This window comes from Durio zibethinus, chromosome 25 (genome assembly GCF_047325235.1).
Source record: "Durio zibethinus cultivar Kanyao isolate XHJ-2024 chromosome 25, ASM4732523v1, whole genome shotgun sequence".
Classification (NCBI taxonomy): Eukaryota; Viridiplantae; Streptophyta; class Magnoliopsida; order Malvales; family Malvaceae; genus Durio; species Durio zibethinus.
The window spans coordinates 16,862,880-16,882,423 of NC_143186.1; the positions used below are offsets into that span (position 1 = coordinate 16,862,880).

The following is a 19,544-nucleotide window of genomic DNA, read 5'->3' on the forward strand; positions in this document are numbered from 1 at the left end:
GTAAACCCGGTAATATTTATATAACAGCAGCTATTTCCATAATCACTGCAGTTCAATCCAGAGGAGGTGGAACAGCTGATAAACCAATTGGCTATACTACCAATACGGCATAAAACTGTCCATCAGACGACTGAGAACTATTATTCTGAAGAAGACAGGTAATGAAAACCAAGAATACTGACATTGAAGGGGCTGCCAGAACTGCTCTAGCCCCTAGGAGACCCCATACTGCTTGGTTTTGAGTAAAATGAATGTTGATCAAATCATTTGCAGCCAATCAATTGTAAATCTCAGCACTTCAGTTAGGAACCCTTCTGAAATCCAAGGTTTAGATGAAAAAATTTTTTGTTCCAAGTTGTATGGTTGGAAACCAGTTTGACAAATATATCTGGAAAATTTTTTCAAAGTTGCATTAAATTACAGTTAATGTCATTGTCACAAACAAATTCAGATAAGAATTTTCAGATTGTATAACATTACCTTATGTCAAAAACATTTAGAAAGGAAAATGCTTCTTCGTATACAGATGAAGCTATATGGTTTTCTGACAAAGATTGGCTCTACATTTCGTCATCAACCCATGAAATTTCACCGGTATCTGGTGAACTATCTATTCCTTGGGCCATGTTCTTCAGAATCTTACCATAAATAACTTCATTTTTTTATCTTTTTCATTCCATAAGTTCCGAGTAATAATTATTTGTTTTATTCTTTTTTTATCCTTTCATATTTGCACTTGGAAAAACCTTAACAGCTTAACCAGTATGACAATACCATCTAAGACAATAACAGCAGAGAACGTGGAGAAATGTAATTGATGGGCCCGGAGAAGCTTGGAAATTTCCATGCTTCATTAAGCAAAGCAAGAGCAGATCGAAGTCATCTGCTATTCCTGTTGGTTGGCTTGAACTTGTTTGCCGAAAACATGTCAGAGATGGCAATGTCTATACCACAAATCCATGATGTACTCAGCTCAGAACTCAAGTGGAGAAAAATTATTCTGCCACTTTCAAGATTCCAAAACATTGCAATTCGAAGTATAATTAGAGTTTTTATCCAATTCCACGAAGAAAACTTACAATTCACAAGAACAATATCATTAAATTGGCTGACAGAAAAGCCCTTGGAGACCACAAATTGCTTGGTTGCGAAGAATATGATTCATGATAATTGCAGTTTTCTTAAGAATTTTCAACTGTTAAAAAGGGTATTAAGCATGAAATTTTCAGGCATCTATGGATGCAGCATAGGATGAAAACAACCACAACAGAAACTATCATTATTATTATTATTCGCTTGGTGAAATGACCACAAGAGAAATTAACAGAAGTGATAACAGTCACCACCATTATTTTTAAGAGTCAAGAACATAACATAAACAGGGCAAACTACATCATGTAATATGGATAGGAAAGGCATTCTCATCCTGTATACTTAGCTGACTGCCTCTTATGTATTCACACCCTGTAGAGCTTACTTGGATGCCTGTCCAACCCTCTGCATAAAAGAAAAAATCACCCCAACAAGTTTAAGCGGTTTTTCAAGTTTCAGAACCATGTATATTGTCCCATAAATCAAATTGCATAACGAAGCCATAGATGAGGTGAATGGCAAAGACTAAATTCATCCCAAAACTACTTGCATAGCATACAAATGATACTACAATTAGACCAACACTGGTAAAAATCCTAAAATGTTTGATATATATGCACTGAAATTGCCATAAAAAATAAACAATGGCATTAGCATTTTCCTACCTTAATCTAAAACAACATAAAAAGTTACACTCTTCATTACAATAGCATTGTTTCTTTCTAAAGAGTCTATTTGTACAACCACACCATAGTCAAGGTTCAAACACATAGAAAGTGAGCAGATGTGTATACTTAAGGGTTTTTTTTTTTTTTTTAATTAAAAGCAAAACATGCATTGGATAACCAACAAAATGAATAGTCAATTAGTAAAAAAGGTTTTCAAAAAATGATTACCTCTTCTTCTTTCTCTTCCTTCTTGCCTCTAGTGAAATACTTATAACCGCCGTAAAAGAGTAAACCCCAGCCTGTTAAAGAAACAATCACAAACTGCAACAAACAGAAAAGATTAATCAATAAAAAAAGGTGAAATTTTAAGCAATTCAAACAAATGGGTTTTCAAAAATAAGCAACTAAACAATTAAAAAGATATATATATATATATATATAAAAAAACTTACATGCCCTTATTTCCATTTAGATGGTTTCATGGGGTCTTCCCACAAATTCACCTTTGTAGGTCCATGATGATCTGCAACACAACCCAAACACTAAAAAAAAAATAATTTATTTTTTATTGAAATCATCTCAAAAAGAAGAAAAACATAATTTTTGTTATCACGGTTATAAAATGGTGATAGAAGTGTGAGAGGCTAGTACCACCGCCACCGCCGGCGAAGCCGCGGCAGTGAATGAGGGTGGCAGATTGAGGAGTCGAATAAGCCGACTTTGCTGAGGACAGCCAAGCCAGATTGGTGGCCTGGCGAGCCCTGGTGGTCCAAGCTGACATAGTTTCGGTGCAAGCTGCTCTCTCTGTTTCTTGGAGTGCTTTTGGGAGTGTTCGTGGAAGCGTATAGAAACTACTAGAGAACTGACAAATGAGACTCAACTTTAAGCCATTCTGTTTCATGAATTGACCGAACCATTGGAGTCGGTTTGGGACATGTATCTTTAAATTTGGACCCGGTCTATGAAAGTATTTTATTTTTAAATAATAATTTATTTAATTTTATTTTTAAAGTATATATTTTAAAATCTTTAAATATTAATATGATTTTTTTAAATATTTTAATATTAAATTTAAATTAAACTAACCTAAATGAATTTTATTGATCAGATGAGACCGAATTTTAAAATCAATAAAAATATCAGCCAAACTTAATTTTGTTCGATCCGAACTTATCAATATGTTAAAGTGCAATGGGAAAGACTGTCCTGATTTCCTAGTAATTGGTAAAACATTGGATTACATGTCCTCCATTTGTGTCAAATTTTGTTATGCCACATTTTGATCCAATTGGTAAATACTTTTTACAACAGGATAGGATACAAGGAAATTATGGAAAGATTTTAAACAGTTTGGAAATTCATTTCTCCTAAATGAATAAAAGGAAATTATGGTAAGTAACCAAATAGAAAAATTGGTATGAATTTCATTTCATGATATACTTTCCTACAATAACTCAGAAATGACACAGGCAATTAGGCCTATGCAATTGGAAATGCCCATGCAGGCGGTTACAGTACTCACAACACTAACAACCTGAAAATCAGAAACTAAGCACGAGTACTGTTTTCCATTAAAAGCAAGCCAATGGAGAAGACTACTCTGATTTTTGTTGGTATCGTAGCCTGCCTCATCTCCATTGCTTCAGCAACACCAGGAATTGCCACCTTTTACACAAACTATGTTCGTGAGTATTATTTAATTTCTCCTACTCAATTGAATCAAAATTTTAATTTATTTCTTTCCTTCATAATATGTAACGTTTTAATCCCATTATGACATATATATGAAAACGTTAATCATGCTATTATCGTTGTTTGTAGCTTCTGCATGCTATGGAAACCAGGATAACGGAAACATGATTGCGGCAGCTGGTGATACTCTGTGGAATAATGGGGCAGTGTGTGGAAAATTTTTCACCGTCAAATGCACAGGAGCCCGAAATGCCGTGCCACATCCATGCACAGGCAAGAGTGTAACCGTGAAGATCGTGGATCACTGTCCTGGATGCCCTTCAACCATTGACCTCTCTCGGGAAGCCTTCACTCAGATTGCCAACCCCGTCGCCGGTATCATTAACATTGACTACAAGCAGTAAGCAACTAAGCGTAGCACATTTCCTTGAAGTTTTTTTTTTTTTTTAATGCAATATATAATATATGATTTTGTTTTGTGGTTTTGCAGGAATTGAAAATTTTTTGCATACAGAGACTGAAGTTTAGTCATAAATGTTTATTGTAATAAAATAATGTCTGTTTTGTAATAAATTTCATAGCAGTAATAGTGAGGTGAAGAAATTAAGCTTGAAGTACCTCTTGATGCTATCTATATCCCCATCATTTGAGAAAATTAAATTATATTTATCAATAAATTGTTAGGAAATTAAAATGAACAATTAAATAACACATCATGAATGATTATATTTATTAATTTATGCATTGTAAGGTTAATTTTTCAACATATTATTTTACATTAAAATTTAAATTTTAAATATTAATTGATTCGTTCATATATTTTTAATCCAAATTATTGTAAACAAAATTTGCACAAAAAAGTGAGTAATAATTTTAATTTTTATGATAAATAGTAAAATAAAATCAGTACATGTTTATGATAAGTAGTGAAATAAACTTTGAAACATTGTAATCAATCCAAAAAAACACCACTAATCAACCAAATGCAAATACGAGTCATGATCTGTATATATTACAATTATGGGTGAAAAAAAACAAATACATAATTACAATTAAAAACATTGAATTTGTCCAATTTCACTAACAGTCACATGATCTATTAGTCGAATGCTAGATACTTAATTTCAGTGATTAGAATTCAGATCTTTGATAGCTTCAAGTAAAATAAATTGTCGCATTTTAAATCCTACTGGCAAAGGAAAGACCTTCCATTCTAAGTTGTTACTAAAAGTAGTTGTATTATGGTATACTATGTAATAGCAGAACTCCTACAGATACAAAACAGAAGTTAGACTGATCTCCATGGGAAGAATACAATAAGCCAATCTAAATAAGTGCAAGTGCGAGCAATTTCAACCCGATTCCAAAAAACCTTTGATAAATATGGAAATCTGTTCTAAAGCAATAATTTATAAGGGTAATTACTCGATGTTCCTGGCTAATACTCCAAATAGATTGAAAAAAAAAAAAAAACACCAGAAAGGCCAATAAGATAAGAAACAGCAATGTTGAATGAGAGCAGCAGTGAAAAGGTATATGAAGATTCCAGCTAAAAGCTTTGCTTCTTTTATAAGAAAAATGAAGAATGTAGCAAATTAAAAATAATTGAGGCAAGGTATCTAATGCAAGATGCATGGAAAAAGAAAAGCATTGTAACTAGAAAACCAAAAGGATCGATGAGGTTGAAACTGTTAGTACTTAGTTGTTAACCACCATGCTTCTTCTTAACACAAGGGAAAGACAGCCTTTATATTACATTACCAGCAGGCAAAGTACTTGTAACATATATGAGTAGAAGTGTTGATATCCAACAATCTAACAGAAATAGGTTCTGCTTTTAAGTCTTACGCAGAACAGAGATCAAAGGGCATGATGAATCAAGCATTTACATCAACACCATCCAACATCAAAAAAATAAGTTAAGATTATTTTACGATCAAAATTGAGCATCACATCCTTGTACATTATCTCCGCTGAGAAATTTGTTTCAAAGTAGCATAACTTTATTTTCAGTTTGAAAAATGCAGTCCTAGAGTTCTTAGATGTAAAACGCCTGCACTCTACTTCTAGCATCTCTATCATTCCAGCTTAAGGCATGTTTTGAAATGGTTGAAGCTTGAAAGTGAAACTTCAAGCAGAGAACTTGTGTTATTCCATTGAGGAAAGGATCATCGCCAACACCCAAAATTAGTGGAAATCTCCATTGATTCCATTTATAACACGATTATTTTCATATCCTTTAATTCTTGTCAACTTTTTTTCATAATCACAAGTTCATAATTGGAATTGGGTTCATGTTTCCAGTGCCAAGAAAGAAGCATCACTCGTTTGCACTTTGCTATCATAAGCCAGAAAGGAAGGCTAACTCAGACATTGATATGTCATTATCTATATTCAGGAAATGCGATTGGAGTTGAGGAAGAAAGAGGAATCTGGGAAAGTTGCTATAATTATACCCTTTCTGATCAAATCTTGAAATTTAAGCTATAATGCCAATTATCTGATTATAAAGCTTGCCAGGAAAACACTGCTTTTTTCTGCCCTCACTTGAACAAAGGCATTAGTACATTCAAAAAATTATCATCCTTAACAGATTTCACCCTATCATTCTATCCACATCTGACCCCAGGAACTTTTAAGTCATCCTAGAAATGGCTATGGACGAATTCCTTCATAGATGAAACTTGAGTCATATCCTCTGGTTTATCAGAAGCCTGGACAGTGTTTTGAGGCTTCATCTCGACAGCCTGCTTTCGGATCACTGCTTGCTCACGCAGAACACCAACTTCTTTCTCCGGTCTGCTTACAGTCGCTCGCAATGTCTTCAAATCTTCTTCCAGTTCCTTGGACTTGTTCTTATTCTTTAACTTCTCGTCATCACTTAATGACTCTGAGACAATTTTATAAGTTGGATATGCACCTGCAAACATAGTAAAATGCTAAAATACCCATCATACAAGATTAAGAGCAAAACTGCATCATCCTGATCATACAGTATGAATTTTCACAGATCATCATAACTGCTAGTAAGAAAGCATGAAATGAAGTGAAATGCATTATCTGGCTATCTATGGAAAACAAAAGAGATTGGCCAACGAGGTGTTGGCTCAATTGATTGAGCTGGCTCTCCCCACTAATAATTGCCTAGGTTCAAGTCTTGCCAGTTGCCCCTCATTGGTTCTAGTCTCGAATGTAGCCAATGAAGCTGGTCTGGGTTTCGAGCAACCTATATATCAGCCCCTGGTGTACCAAAAAAAAAAAAGAAGAGAGATTTTAAAGCCTATATCCCTTTTCTTTCTTTACGGATACCTTCTCCGGACTCCACTTTATAAAAAATATGTTCGTGAGTATTATTTAATTTCTCCTACTTAATTGAATCAAAATTTTTATTTATTTCTTTCCTTCATAATATGTAACATTTTAATCCCACGTCGGAATATTATGAAAATTCATTACGACATATATATGAAAACGTTAATCATGCTATTATCGTTGTTTGTAGCTTCTGCGTGGTATGGAAACTAGGATAGTGGTAACATGATTGCGGCAGCTGGTGATACTCTGTGGAATAATGGGGCAGTGTGTGGAAAATTTTTCACCGTCAAATGCACAGGAGCCCGAAATGCCGTGCCACATCCATGCACAGGCAAGAGTGTAACCGTGAAGATCGTGGATCACTGTCCTGGATGCCCTTCAACCATTGACCTCTCTCGGGAAGCCTTCACACAGATTGCCAACCCCGTCGCCGGTATCATTAACATTGACTACAAGCAGTAAGCAACTAAGCGTAGCACATTTCCTTGAAGTTTTTTTTTTGTTTTAATGCAATATATAATATATGATTTTGTTTTGTGGTTTTGCAGGAATTGAAAATTTTTTGCATACAGAGACTGAAGTTTAGTCATAAATGTTTATTGTAATAAAATAATGTCTGTTTTGTAATAAATTTCATAGCAGTAATAGTGAGGTGAAGAAATTAAGCTTGAAGTACCTCTTGATGTTATATATATCCCCATCATTTGAGAAAATTAAATTATATTTATCAATAAGTTGCTAGAAAATTAAAATGAACAATTAAATAACACATCATGAATGATTATATTTATTAATTTGTGCATTGTAAGGTTAATTTTTCAACATATTATTTTACATTAAATTTAAAAATTTAATTTTAATTGACTCATTCATATATTTTCAACCTAAATTATTTTAAACTAAATTTGCATAAAAAAGTGAGTAATAATTTTAATTTTTATGATAAATAGTATAATAAAATCAATACATGTTTATGATAAATAGTGAAATAAACTTTTGGAACATTGTAATCAATCCAAGAAAACACTATTAAACAACCAAATGCAAATACAAATCATGAACTGTATATACAACAATTGCAGGTAAAAAAATAAACACATAATTACAATGAAAAATATTGAATTTGTTCGATTTTGCTAACAGTCACGTGATCTGATAGTAAAATGCTGGATACTTGATTTCACTTAATAGAATTCAAATCTTTGATTACTTCAAGTAAAAAAAATTGTCCCATTTTAAATCCTATTGGCAAAGGAAAGACCTTCCATTTTAAGTTGTTACTAAAAGTAGTTGTATTATGGTATACTATGTAATAGCAGAACTCCTACAGATACAAAAAAGAAGTTAGACTGATCTCCATGGGAAGTTATAGACTGATCCCCATGGGAAGAATACAATAAACCAATCAAAATAAGTGCAAGTATGAGCAATTTCGACCCAGATTCCAAAAAAAAAAAAACTTTGATAAATATAGAAATCTGTTCTCAAGCAATAATTTATAAGGGTGATTACCTGATGTTCCTGGCTAATACTCCAAATGGATTGAAAAAAAAAAAAAAAAAACCAGAAAAGCCAATAAGATAAGAAACAGCAATGTTGAATGAGAGCAGAAGTGAAAAGGTATATGAAGATTCCAGCTAAAAGCTTTGCTTCTTTTGTAAGAAAAGTGACGAATGTAGCAAATTAAAAATCATTGAGGCAAGGTATCTAATGCAAGATGCATGGAAAAAGAAAAGCATTGCAACTAGAAAACCGAAAGGATCGAAGAGGTTGAAACTGTTAGTTGTTAACCATCATGCTTCTTCTTAGCATAAGGGAAGGACAGGCTTTATATTCCATTACCAGCAGGCAAAGTACTCGTAACGTATATGAAAAGAAGTATTAATATCCAACAATCTAACAGAAGTAGATTCTGCCTTTTAAGTTTTATACAGAACAGAGACCAAAGGGACTGATGAATCAGGCATTTACATAAACAACATCTAACATCAAAATAATAAGATGGTTTTACAATCAAATTTGAGCATCACAGTAGTACATTGTCTCAGCCAAGAAATTTGTTTCAAAGTAGCATAACTTTATTTTCAGTTTGGAAAATGCAGTCCTGGAGTTCTTAGATGTAAAATGACTGCACTCTACTTCTAGGATCTCTATCAATCCAACTTAAGGCATGCTTTGAAATGGTTGAAACTTGAAAGTGAAACTTTCAAGGAGAGAACTTATGTTATTCCATTGAGGAAAATCCTCCCCAACACTCAAAACTAGCGGAAATCTCCATTGATTCCATTTATAACACAATTATTTTCATATCCTTAATTTCTTATTAATTTTTTTTCATAATCACAAGTTCATAGTTGGAATTGTGTTCTATGTTTCCAGTGCCAAGAAAGAAGCATCACTCATTTTCACTTTGCTATCATAATCCAGAAAAGAAGTGTTAACTCAGACATTTATTTGTCATTATCAATATTCACGAAATGAGATTGGAGTTGAGGAAGAAAAAGGAATCTGGTAAAGTTGCTATAAGTATATCCTTTCTGATCAAATCTTGAAATTTAAGCTATAAAGCCAGTTATCTGATTATAAAGCTTGCTAGGAAAACACTGGTTTTTTCAGCCTCCACTAGAACAAAGGCATTAGTATATTCAAAATATTATCATCCTTAACAGATTTCACCCTAGGATTCTATCCACATCAGACCCCAGGAACTTTTAAGTCATCCTAGAAATTGCTACGGATGAATTCCTTCATCCATAAAACAGGAGTCATATCCTCTGGTTTATCAGAAGCCCGGACAGTGTTTTGAGGCTTCATCTCGACAGCATGCTTTCGGATCGCTGCTTGCTCACGTAGAACACCAACTTCTTTCTCCAGTCTGCTTACCGTCGCTCGCAATGTCTTCAAATCTGCTTGCTCACGTAGAACACCAACTTCTTTCTCCAGTCTGCTTACAGTCGCTCGCAATGTCTTCAAATCTTCTTCCAGTTCCTTGGACTTGTTCTTATTCTTTAACTTCTCGTCATCACTTAATGACTCTGAGACAATTTTATAAGTTGGATATGCACCTGCAAACATAGTAAAATGCCAAAATACCCATCCTACAAGATTAGGAGCAAAACTGCATCATCCTGATCGTACAGTTTGAATTTTCACAGATCATCATAACTGCTAGTAAGAAAGCATGAAATAAAGTGAAGTGCATAATCTGGTTATCTATGGAAAACAAAAGAGTTTGGCCAACGTGGTGTTGGCAAAATTGGTTGAGCTCGCTCTCCCTACTAATAATTGCCTAGGTTCAAGTCTTGCCAGTCGCCCCTCATTGGTTCTAATCTCGAATGCAGCCAATGAAGCTGGTCTGGGGTTCGAGCAACCTATATATCAGCCCCTGGATTTTGATGTACAAAAAAAAAAAAAGAAAAAGAAAGAAGAGAGATTGTAAAGCCTATATCCCTTTTCTTTCTTTACCTATATACCTTCTCCGGACTCCACTTTATAACAAAAATCATCAACCGAGAATCCTTTTTGATACCCCTAAAATGTTATTTTCATATCAAATTAGAAAGAGAATCGATAGAAAATGAGAGTAATTGCAATTTGAAGCTAAAAACTCAAAGATAGAAGATAAAAGTGGAAAAACAAAACCATGCACCATGGCTAAGCTTTAAACTATAAATATCAACATCAGAATCAAGACCAATGTGTTAAAATATGACTGATCAACAATCCATTAGCTGCAAACATTAGCATTAAAAAAACCCAATAATATATAAAAGTAAAAATGTATTCATTACCAGGGACGATTTTAAGGCCTTCAATGGTAGCTTTCTTGAAAACATCGGTTGTTACCCTGGAGATTTTTGATCGGTTTTCAGGATCCGACAAGTGTTGGTTCACCTTTTCCACTGCGTCAACTGTTACTACCTTGTTGACCTTGCTGATCGCCGCTGAACCATGATCGTAAGAGCTCTGCCAAAGGCCCTTGACTGAGTCGGTTGACCAAGAAATTAAGTCCCATATTCCCATTCTCGCTGTTTTCCTTTCCTTTCTCTTTGTGCAGTAATAAAGTGAGGAAGCGCAAAGCAAGCAAAAGCAACAAACAGGAAAGTGATCTTTGATTATTATATTCTTGTTTTTAAGTTCTAAACATAAAATATATTTTTATTTTTATTAAAATTTTAAATTATTATTTTATATATTTTATATCATATGATCATACTATATTATATTTAAAGTTAAAAAAACGAATATTTAAATTTTGATTGTATTAAAAATTTATTTTTTATGTATTATTAGTATATAAATTATATATATTATCTCAAATGATATTATTTTATTTAAAAAATAATTCAAATAATATTATTTTATTAATAAAAAAATTTTTAAAATATTTATATATATATTTTAAAAATTAATATTTATTAAAAAAATAATATTATTAATTTATTGATAATATATAAATTTTATGTACTAATAATATATTAAATATATTAAGTTTAATTATTATTGCCGGTACAGATTACGATAAATCCTTACAAACACTCAATCTTGACCCCACCTTTTTTTTAGAAGGCCCATTGTTTTTCAGTCATTAATTCTTTGCTTTAGACTTGAAAACCATGATCGGATTTGTGATTAAAAATTTATTGCTACGTTTGGATAAAAGAAAAAGGGAAATAAATTAAAAGAAAGAAATATTATTTTAAAAATATATATTTATCTTTTATTTTGATAATTAAAATTAATAAAAAATAACAATCACTATTTAATTAAAAAGTGAAAATAAAAAGATTCATTATAGTTTTTTTAATTATAACTAGTTTATAAAATAACATATAACATCAAAATAATTTCTTTATGTTGAAATATATTTTTTCTATTGAATTCTTTAAAAAATTATTTATTTATTAGCTCTTAACATTAAATTATTTTCCTTTATTGAAAAACATATCAGAAATCTTAAATTCATTGCGAGACCATAATAAAAAAAGTGATTAATAGATTACACATTACAAAACTTCATTTCTTGGCACAATGTAGGAAAGGAAAAAAAAAAAAAACAATATATAGGAAAGACGGACGGTGAACGGACGAAAAAAAAAAAGTGGTGATTGGACAAATGAAAATGAAATGATTGGGGGTATATTTAGATGTTCTATAACATGATTTTGAAAAATTAAAAATAATAATAGGAATAAGATTAATTATTATAATAACAAATTTTAAATTATTAGTAAAATATGTTTTTAGATGAAGCAAGAGTAATATTGAGATAAATTATAATAAAATAAAAAATAATTATTAAAGAAATTAGATTAAAATATGTGTATAATTAAAATTTTAAAATTATTTAATATTTATTAAATTTATTTATTATATAAAGTTGTTTATAAATAATATAAATTATTTATGGCATTGTAGATTCTTGATTTTAGTTTATAATAATTTATTTTTCTTTAAAGTTGTTAAAATTGATAATAGGTCAGAACAAATAATAAGATTTTTTTAATTAAAATTATTTTACGAAACAATTATTCATAAAATTTTTTTTTTTCAGAATAACTGTTTATGAAATAAGTATTCAATAAACAACTTCTTCATAAAATAACTATTCTCGAAATAACTTCCTTAAAAAATAAAATAAACACATTTACTGAAAACTCTTGAAACATAAATTATTTCATTAAGAGTTATTACACAAAAAGACATTTTATCGAATGTCATTTCACTGAATAAACGACTTTTAGATTAATTTCATTATTGAAATATTTTGAATAGTTTGATTTAGTGGATTGAATACGAAGATAATTAAAATATTCTCTCTTAACATTTTCTTAAAATAAAAATATTTTTTCTTTTTTATAGGGAACTTCTATGTTAATAAATAATTTTTTTTTACGTTTTCCAATAAACAATAATGTGGTAACCCTAATTCTTAAAGTTTGTTGTTAAAATTATTCTTTATTATAAAATGACTATCCATCAAAATTATTATTAAAACTAAAATTATTCATCAATTTTTTTTATACACATAAAAGTTTTGATTGCATACATAAAAAAATATCACAAACGTTTTTTTATTCAATTGATTTGACGAGGTCAGTGCCTTCTTACGACTTTCATAGCTCAACTATTTGCTCGGAATGGGCAAGCAGAGATTAGTCACAATGTAAAATAAATAAATAAATAAATAAATAAATGAAGATAAAACAAAAGGTAAAAAATTAAAAATGAATATTTACTTGTTCAAAAGATCAAAAAAATTTTAAGAGAAATTAGACTTTCACTTTGAATTGAAAAAGTTTTCAATATAATTTTTATATTTATAAGATTTAAAGAATCAATTTTTTTAATAATAAATATTTATTTTTCTTATTCAAAATTTTTTTTAATAAAATCTCAAAGTTTTCAATTTTTATTCTTTCTATTTCATCAAATTTTATTCTTATGATATTTTAATACTCTTGATATCTTATATAAGATTCTACTACATTGCAATTAATTCATTTATTCATTTGAGTATGAAAAAATACTATTGAAGGGTATGATTAAATCTCTAAAAGAATTTTGGCTCAATTCTAACACATAATAGAGTGAAAAACATGACCCTACTAATTTTAACATTTTTTATTTTTAAGAATACGAAAGACTTGCTTTGGTAGATGTCATCTTCCAATCAATAAGTTCTTGTTTGCCTTATTCTTGCCTGTCCAAGTTGTATAAACCTATATTCTCACTTTTAAAGCATTGTCAAATGCTTCACATCTTGACGTAAAAGTTAAATCCCATTATATGTAAACAAGTTTTTTAAAATAGTGTACAATCAGACTATGACTCTGTGAAATATCACATTATTCATAAAACCCCTTTCTTATAAAAAGAAGTTATAAAAGAAATAATTACATACTTTTTTTTTGTTACTAGAAAAAAATTTATATATTACTCATCTTTATTTTTTGTTACGTGAAAAATAATTTTATTGTTAAGCATTGAATTTGTGCATATTCTTGTTTAAAGAAAATAGACCCATTAATTGTTTCATGGAATTTAATATATATATATATATATTCTTTTTTATTATTTCATTTAACTATTTCCCTTTTTTTTAGAGAACACCCCATTGCTTATTATTTTTAATAATTTTTTTTTTTTACTTTTAGGAAAATACTTCCATTATTCATTCTTTTTAATAATTTTTTTATTTTTTAAAAAAACATTACCATTACCTACTCCTTGTAATTTTTTCAATTTTTTAGAAAAATATTCTTATTACTTGTTCATTTATTTTTTAGAGAAACATTTTAATTATTTGTTCTATTATTTTTTAGAGAAACACTTTTATTACTTATTCTTTTTATTTTTTAAAAATAAACACTTCTACTACTTGTTCTCATATTTTTCTCTAGGAAAATATTTTCATTACTTGTTCTGTGCATTTAAAAGTTTTAACAACTTTTAAAATTTAATTATTCTATGCATGAAATATTCTTTAATTTACATCAGATAATTTTCATATAGGGGACAAAAAATTTGTACATATACAGTAAAAAATATTAAAATATGTATTTTTTATGTATATATATATTGCTTTTACTCTTTCATTATACTAATACATGAGTACTTCTTATACTAAGAATTCTCATGCAGAGGGTAAACTGTAGATACTTAATTTTTTATTATTAACATTTTATTTTTCTCTTAAAATTGAAGATAAATCAAAATAAATGATAAGACTATTTCAGTAAAAGTTATTTTATGAAACAATTATTCATGGAATAACTTTTTTACATAATAGTTATTTACGGAACAACTATTCAATAAATAACTATTTCATGAAGTAGTTATGCTCGGAACAACTTCCTTAAAGAACAAAACTAACACCTTTATCAAAAGCTCTTAAAACACAAGTTATTTTATTAAGAGCTATTCACAAAAAAAAACTTCATCGAATGTTACTTCACTGAAGAAAAAAATAAAAATAACTTAGGAATATGATAAGGGTTTTAGATTAATTTTACTATTAAGATGTTTCAGAGAATTTGACTTGTGAATCAGATATAAAAATAGTTAATGTATTTTCACTTAATTTTTCTCTAAAATATAAGTGCTTCTCTTTTTCTTTTAAAATAGATAATGAACTTATGTGTTTACTATACCTACCATTAAAACCTAATTAAACTCTCATTAAATAATATATTAATATTTTTTATGACAATCAATTCTCTCATTATTTCTATTCAATGCTCAAGATATATAACTTTTATTTTCTAACCTTATAAATAAGTGCAAGTGCGAGCAATTTCAACCCGATTCCAAAAAACCTTGGATAAATATGGAAATCTGTTCTAAAGCAATAATTTATAAGGGTAATTACTCGATGTTCCTGGCTAATACTCCAAATAGATTGAAAAAAAAAAAAAAAAAAACACCAGAAAGGCCAATAAGATAAGAAACAGCAATGTTGAATGAGAGCAGAAGTGAAAAGGTATATGAAGATTCCAGCTAAAAGCTTTGCTTCTTTTATAAGAAAAGTGAAGAATGTAGCAAATTAAAAATAATTGAGGCAGGGTATCTAATGCAAGATGCATGGAAAAAGAAAAGCATTGTAACTAGAAAACCAAAACGATCGATGAGGTGGAAACTGTTGGTACTTAGTTGTTAACCACCATGCTTCTTCTTAACACAAGGGAAAGACAGCCTTTATATTACATTACCAGCAGGCAAAGTACTTGTAACATATATGAGTAGAAGTGTTGATATCCAACAATCTAACAGAAATAGGTTCTGCTTTTAAGTCTTACGCAGAACAGAGATCAAAGGGCATGATGAATCAAGCATTTACATCAACACCATCCAACATCAAAAAAATAAGTTAAGATTATTTTACAATCAAAATTGAGCATCACATCCTTGTACATTATCTCCGCTGAGAAATTTGTTTCAAAGTAGCATAACTTTATTTTCAGTTTGGAAAATGCAGTCCTAGAGTTCTTAGATGTAAAACGCCTGCACTCTACTTCTAGGATCTCTATCATTCCAGCTTAAGGCATGTTTTGAAATGGTTGAAGCTTGAAAGTGAAACTTTCAAGGAGAGAACTTGTGTTATTCCATTGAGGAAAGGATTATCCCCAACACCCAAAATTAGTGGAAATCTCCATTGATTCCATTTATAACACGATTATTTTCATATCCTTTAATTCTTGTCAACTTTTTTTCATAATCACAAGTTCATAATGGGAATTGGGTTCTATGTTTCCAGTGCCAAGAAAGAAGCATCACTCGTTTGCACTTTGCTATCATAAGCCAGAAAGGAAGGCTAACTCAGACATTGATATGTCATTATCTATATTCAGGAAATGCGATTGGAGTTGAGGAAGAAAGAGGAATCTGGGAAAGTTGCTATAATTATACCCTTTCTGATCAAATCTTGAAATTTAAGCTATAATGCCAATTATCTGATTATAAAGCTTGCCAGGAAAACACTGCTTTTTTCTGCCCCCACTTGTACAAAGGCATTAGTACATTCAAAAAATTATCATCCTTAACAGATTTCACCCTATCATTCTATCCACATCTGACCCCAGGAACTTTTAAGTCATCCTAGAAATGGCTATGGACGAATTCCTTCATAGATGAAACTTGAGTCATATCCTCTGGTTTATCAGAAGCCTGGACGGTGTTTTGAGGCTTCATCTCGACAGCCTGCTTTCGGATCACTGCTTGCTCACGCAGAACACCAACTTCTTTCTCCGGTCTGCTTACAGTCGCTCGCAATGTCTTCAAATCTTCTTCCACTTCCTTGGACTTGTTCTTATTCTTTAACTTCTCGTCATCACTTAATGACTTTGAGACAATTTTATAAGTTGGATATGCACCTGCAAACATAGTAAAATGCTAAAATACCCATCATACAAGATTAAGAGCAAAACTGCATCATCCTGATCATACAGTATGAATTTTCACAGATCATCATAACTGCTAGTAAGAAAGCATGAAATGAAGTGAAATGCATTATCTGGCTATCTATGGAAAACAAAAGAGATTGGCCAACGAGGTGTTGGCTCAATTGATTGAGCTGGCTCTCCCCACTAATAATTGCCTAGGTTCAAGTCTTGCCAGTTGCCCCTCATTGGTTCTAGTCTCGAATGTAGCCAATGAAGCTGGTCTGGGTTTCGAGCAACCTATATATCAGCCCCTGGATTTTGATGTACCAAACAAAAAAAAAAAAGAGAGATTGTAAAGCCTATATCCCTTTTCTTTCTTTACCGATACCTTCTCCGGACTCCACTTTATACAAAATATGTTCGTGAGTATTATTTAATTTCTCCTACTTAATTGAATCAAAATTTTAATTTATTTCTTTCCTTCATAATATGTAACATTTTAATCCCACGTCGGAATATTATGAAAATCCATTATGACATATATATGAAAACGTTAATCGTGCTATTATCGTTGTTTGTAGCTTCTGCATGGTATGGAAACTAGGATAATGGTAACATGATTGCGGCAGCTGGTGATACTCTGTGGAATAATGGGGCAGTGTGTGGAAAATTTTTCACTGCCACATGCACAGGAGCCCGAAATGCCGTGCCACATCCATGCACAGGCAAGAGTGTAACCGTGAAGATCGTGGATCACTGTCCTGGATGCCCTTCAACCTTTGACCTCTCCCGAGAAGCCTTCACTCAGATTGCCAACCCCGTCGCCGGTATCATTAACATTGACTACAAGCAGTAAGCAACTAAGCATAGCACATTTCCTTGAAGTTTTTTTTTAATGCAATATATAACATATGATTTTGTTTTGTGGTTTTGCGGGAATTGAAAATTTTTTGCATACAGAGACTGAAGTTTAGTCATAAATGTTTATTGTAATAAAATAATGTTTGTTTTGTAATAAATTTCATAGCAGTAATAGTGAGATGAAGAAATTAAGCTTGAAGTACCTCTTGATGCTACATATATCCCATCATTTGAGAAAATTAAATTATATTTATCAATAAGTTGCTAGAAAATTAAAATGAACAATTAAATAACACATCATGAATGATTATATTTATTAATTTGTGCATTGTAAGGTTAATTTTTCAACATATTATTTTACATTAAATTTAAAATTTAAATATTAATTGACTCATTCATATATTTTCAACCTAAATTATTTTAAACTAAATTTGCATAAAAAAGTGAGTAATAATTTTAATTTTTATGATAAATAGTATAATAAAATCAATACATGTTTATGATAAATAGTGAAATAAACTTTTGGAACATTGTAATCAATCCAAGAAAACACTATTAAACAACCAAATGCAAATACAAGTCATGAAATGTATATACGTAAATTACAAGTAAAAAAATAAACAGATAAATTACAATGAAAAATATTGAATTTGTCCGATTTTGCTAACAGTCACGTGATCTGATAGTAAAATGCTGGATACTTGATTTCACTTAATAGAATTCAAATCTTTGATTACTTCAAGTAAACAAATTTGTCCCATTTTAAATCCTACTGGCAAAGGAAAAACCTTCCATTTTAAGTTGTTACTAAAAGTAGTTGTATTATGGTATACCATGTAATAGCAGAACTCCTACAGATACAAAAAAGAAGTTAGACTGATCTCCATGGGAAGTTATAGACTGATCCCCATGGCAAGAATACAATAAACCAATCAAAATAAGTGCAAGTATGAGCAATTTCGACCCAGATTCCAAAAAAAAAAAACTTTGATAAATATAGAAATCTGTTCTCAAGCAATAATTTATAAGGGTGATTACCTGATGTTCCTGGCTAATACTCCAAATGGATTGAAAAAAAAAAAAAAAAAAAAAACCAGAAAAGCCAATAAGATAAGAAACAGCAATGTTGAATGAGAGCAGAAGTGAAAAGGTATATGAAGATTCCAGCTAAAAGCTTTGCTTCTTTTGTAAGAAAAGTGACGAATGTAGCAAATTAAAAATCATTGAGGCAAGGTATCTAATGCAAGATGCATGGAAAAAGAAAAGCATTGCAACTAGAAAACCGAAAGGATCGAAGAGGTTGAAACTGTTAGTTGTTAACCATCATGCTTCTTCTTAGCATAAGGGAAGGACAGCTTTTATATTCCATTACCAGCAGGCAAAGTACTTGTAACGTATATGAAAAGAAGTATTAATATCCAACAATCTAACAGAAGTAGATTCTGCCTTTTAAGTTTTATACAGAACAGAGACCAAAGGGACTGATGAATCAGGCATTTACATAAACAACATCTATCATCAAAATAATAAGATGGTTTTACAATCAAATTTGAGCATCACAGTAGTACATTGTCTCAGCCAAGAAATTTGTTTCAAAGTAGCATAACTTTATTTTCAGTTTGGAAAATGCAGTCCTAGAGTTCTTAGATGTAAAATGACTGCACTCTACTTCCAGGATCTCTATCAATCCAACTTAAGGCATGTTTTGAAATGGTTGAAACTTGAAAGTGAAACTTTCAAGGAGAGAACTTATGTTATTCCATTGAGGAAAATCCTCCCCAACACTCAAAACTAGCGGAAATCTCCTTTGATTCCATTTATAACACAATTATTTTCATATCCTTAATTTCTTATTAATTTTTTTTCATAATCACAAGTTCATAGTTGGAATTGTGTTCTATGTTTCCAGTGCCAAGAAAGAAGCATCACTCATTTTCATTTTGCTATCATAATCCAGAAAAGAAGTGTTAACTCAGACATTTATTTGTCATTATCAATATTCACGAAATGAGATTGGAGTTGAGGAAGAAAAAGG

The 19,544-nt window shown here is 30.6% G+C and overlaps 2 protein-coding genes and 1 long non-coding RNA gene across 3 annotated transcripts; 1 reads left to right on the forward strand and 2 right to left on the reverse strand.

The window, feature by feature from the left end:
• Nucleotides 1-1,252: 1,252 nt before the first annotated feature.
• LOC149511701 (uncharacterized) lies at nt 1,253-2,608 on the reverse strand. Its single transcript, XR_016333682.1, has 4 exons — nt 2,412-2,608; nt 2,213-2,302; nt 1,989-2,081; nt 1,253-1,497 (listed from the first exon to the last, which is right to left on the reverse strand). It is a non-coding gene; the product is annotated as an uncharacterized LOC149511701 (long non-coding RNA).
• A 737-nt stretch (nt 2,609-3,345) lies between these two features.
• Nucleotides 3,346-4,151, forward strand: LOC149511702 (putative EG45-like domain containing protein 1). The gene is made up of 2 exons (XM_089754639.1): nt 3,346-3,445; nt 3,582-4,151. The coding sequence occupies exons 1-2, from the start codon at nt 3,346-3,348 to the stop codon at nt 3,854-3,856; spliced, it is 375 nt and encodes a 124-aa protein (XP_089610765.1). The 3' UTR covers nt 3,857-4,151.
• A 5,164-nt stretch (nt 4,152-9,315) lies between these two features.
• Nucleotides 9,316-10,868, reverse strand: LOC149511703 (uncharacterized). Its single transcript, XM_089754592.1, has 2 exons — nt 10,559-10,868; nt 9,316-9,832 (listed from the first exon to the last, which is right to left on the reverse strand). Exons 1-2 carry the CDS (start codon nt 10,788-10,790, stop codon nt 9,489-9,491), a joined length of 576 nt encoding a protein of 191 aa, XP_089610718.1. The 5' UTR covers nt 10,791-10,868; the 3' UTR covers nt 9,316-9,488.
• Between the last annotated feature and the right edge of the window lie 8,676 nt (nt 10,869-19,544).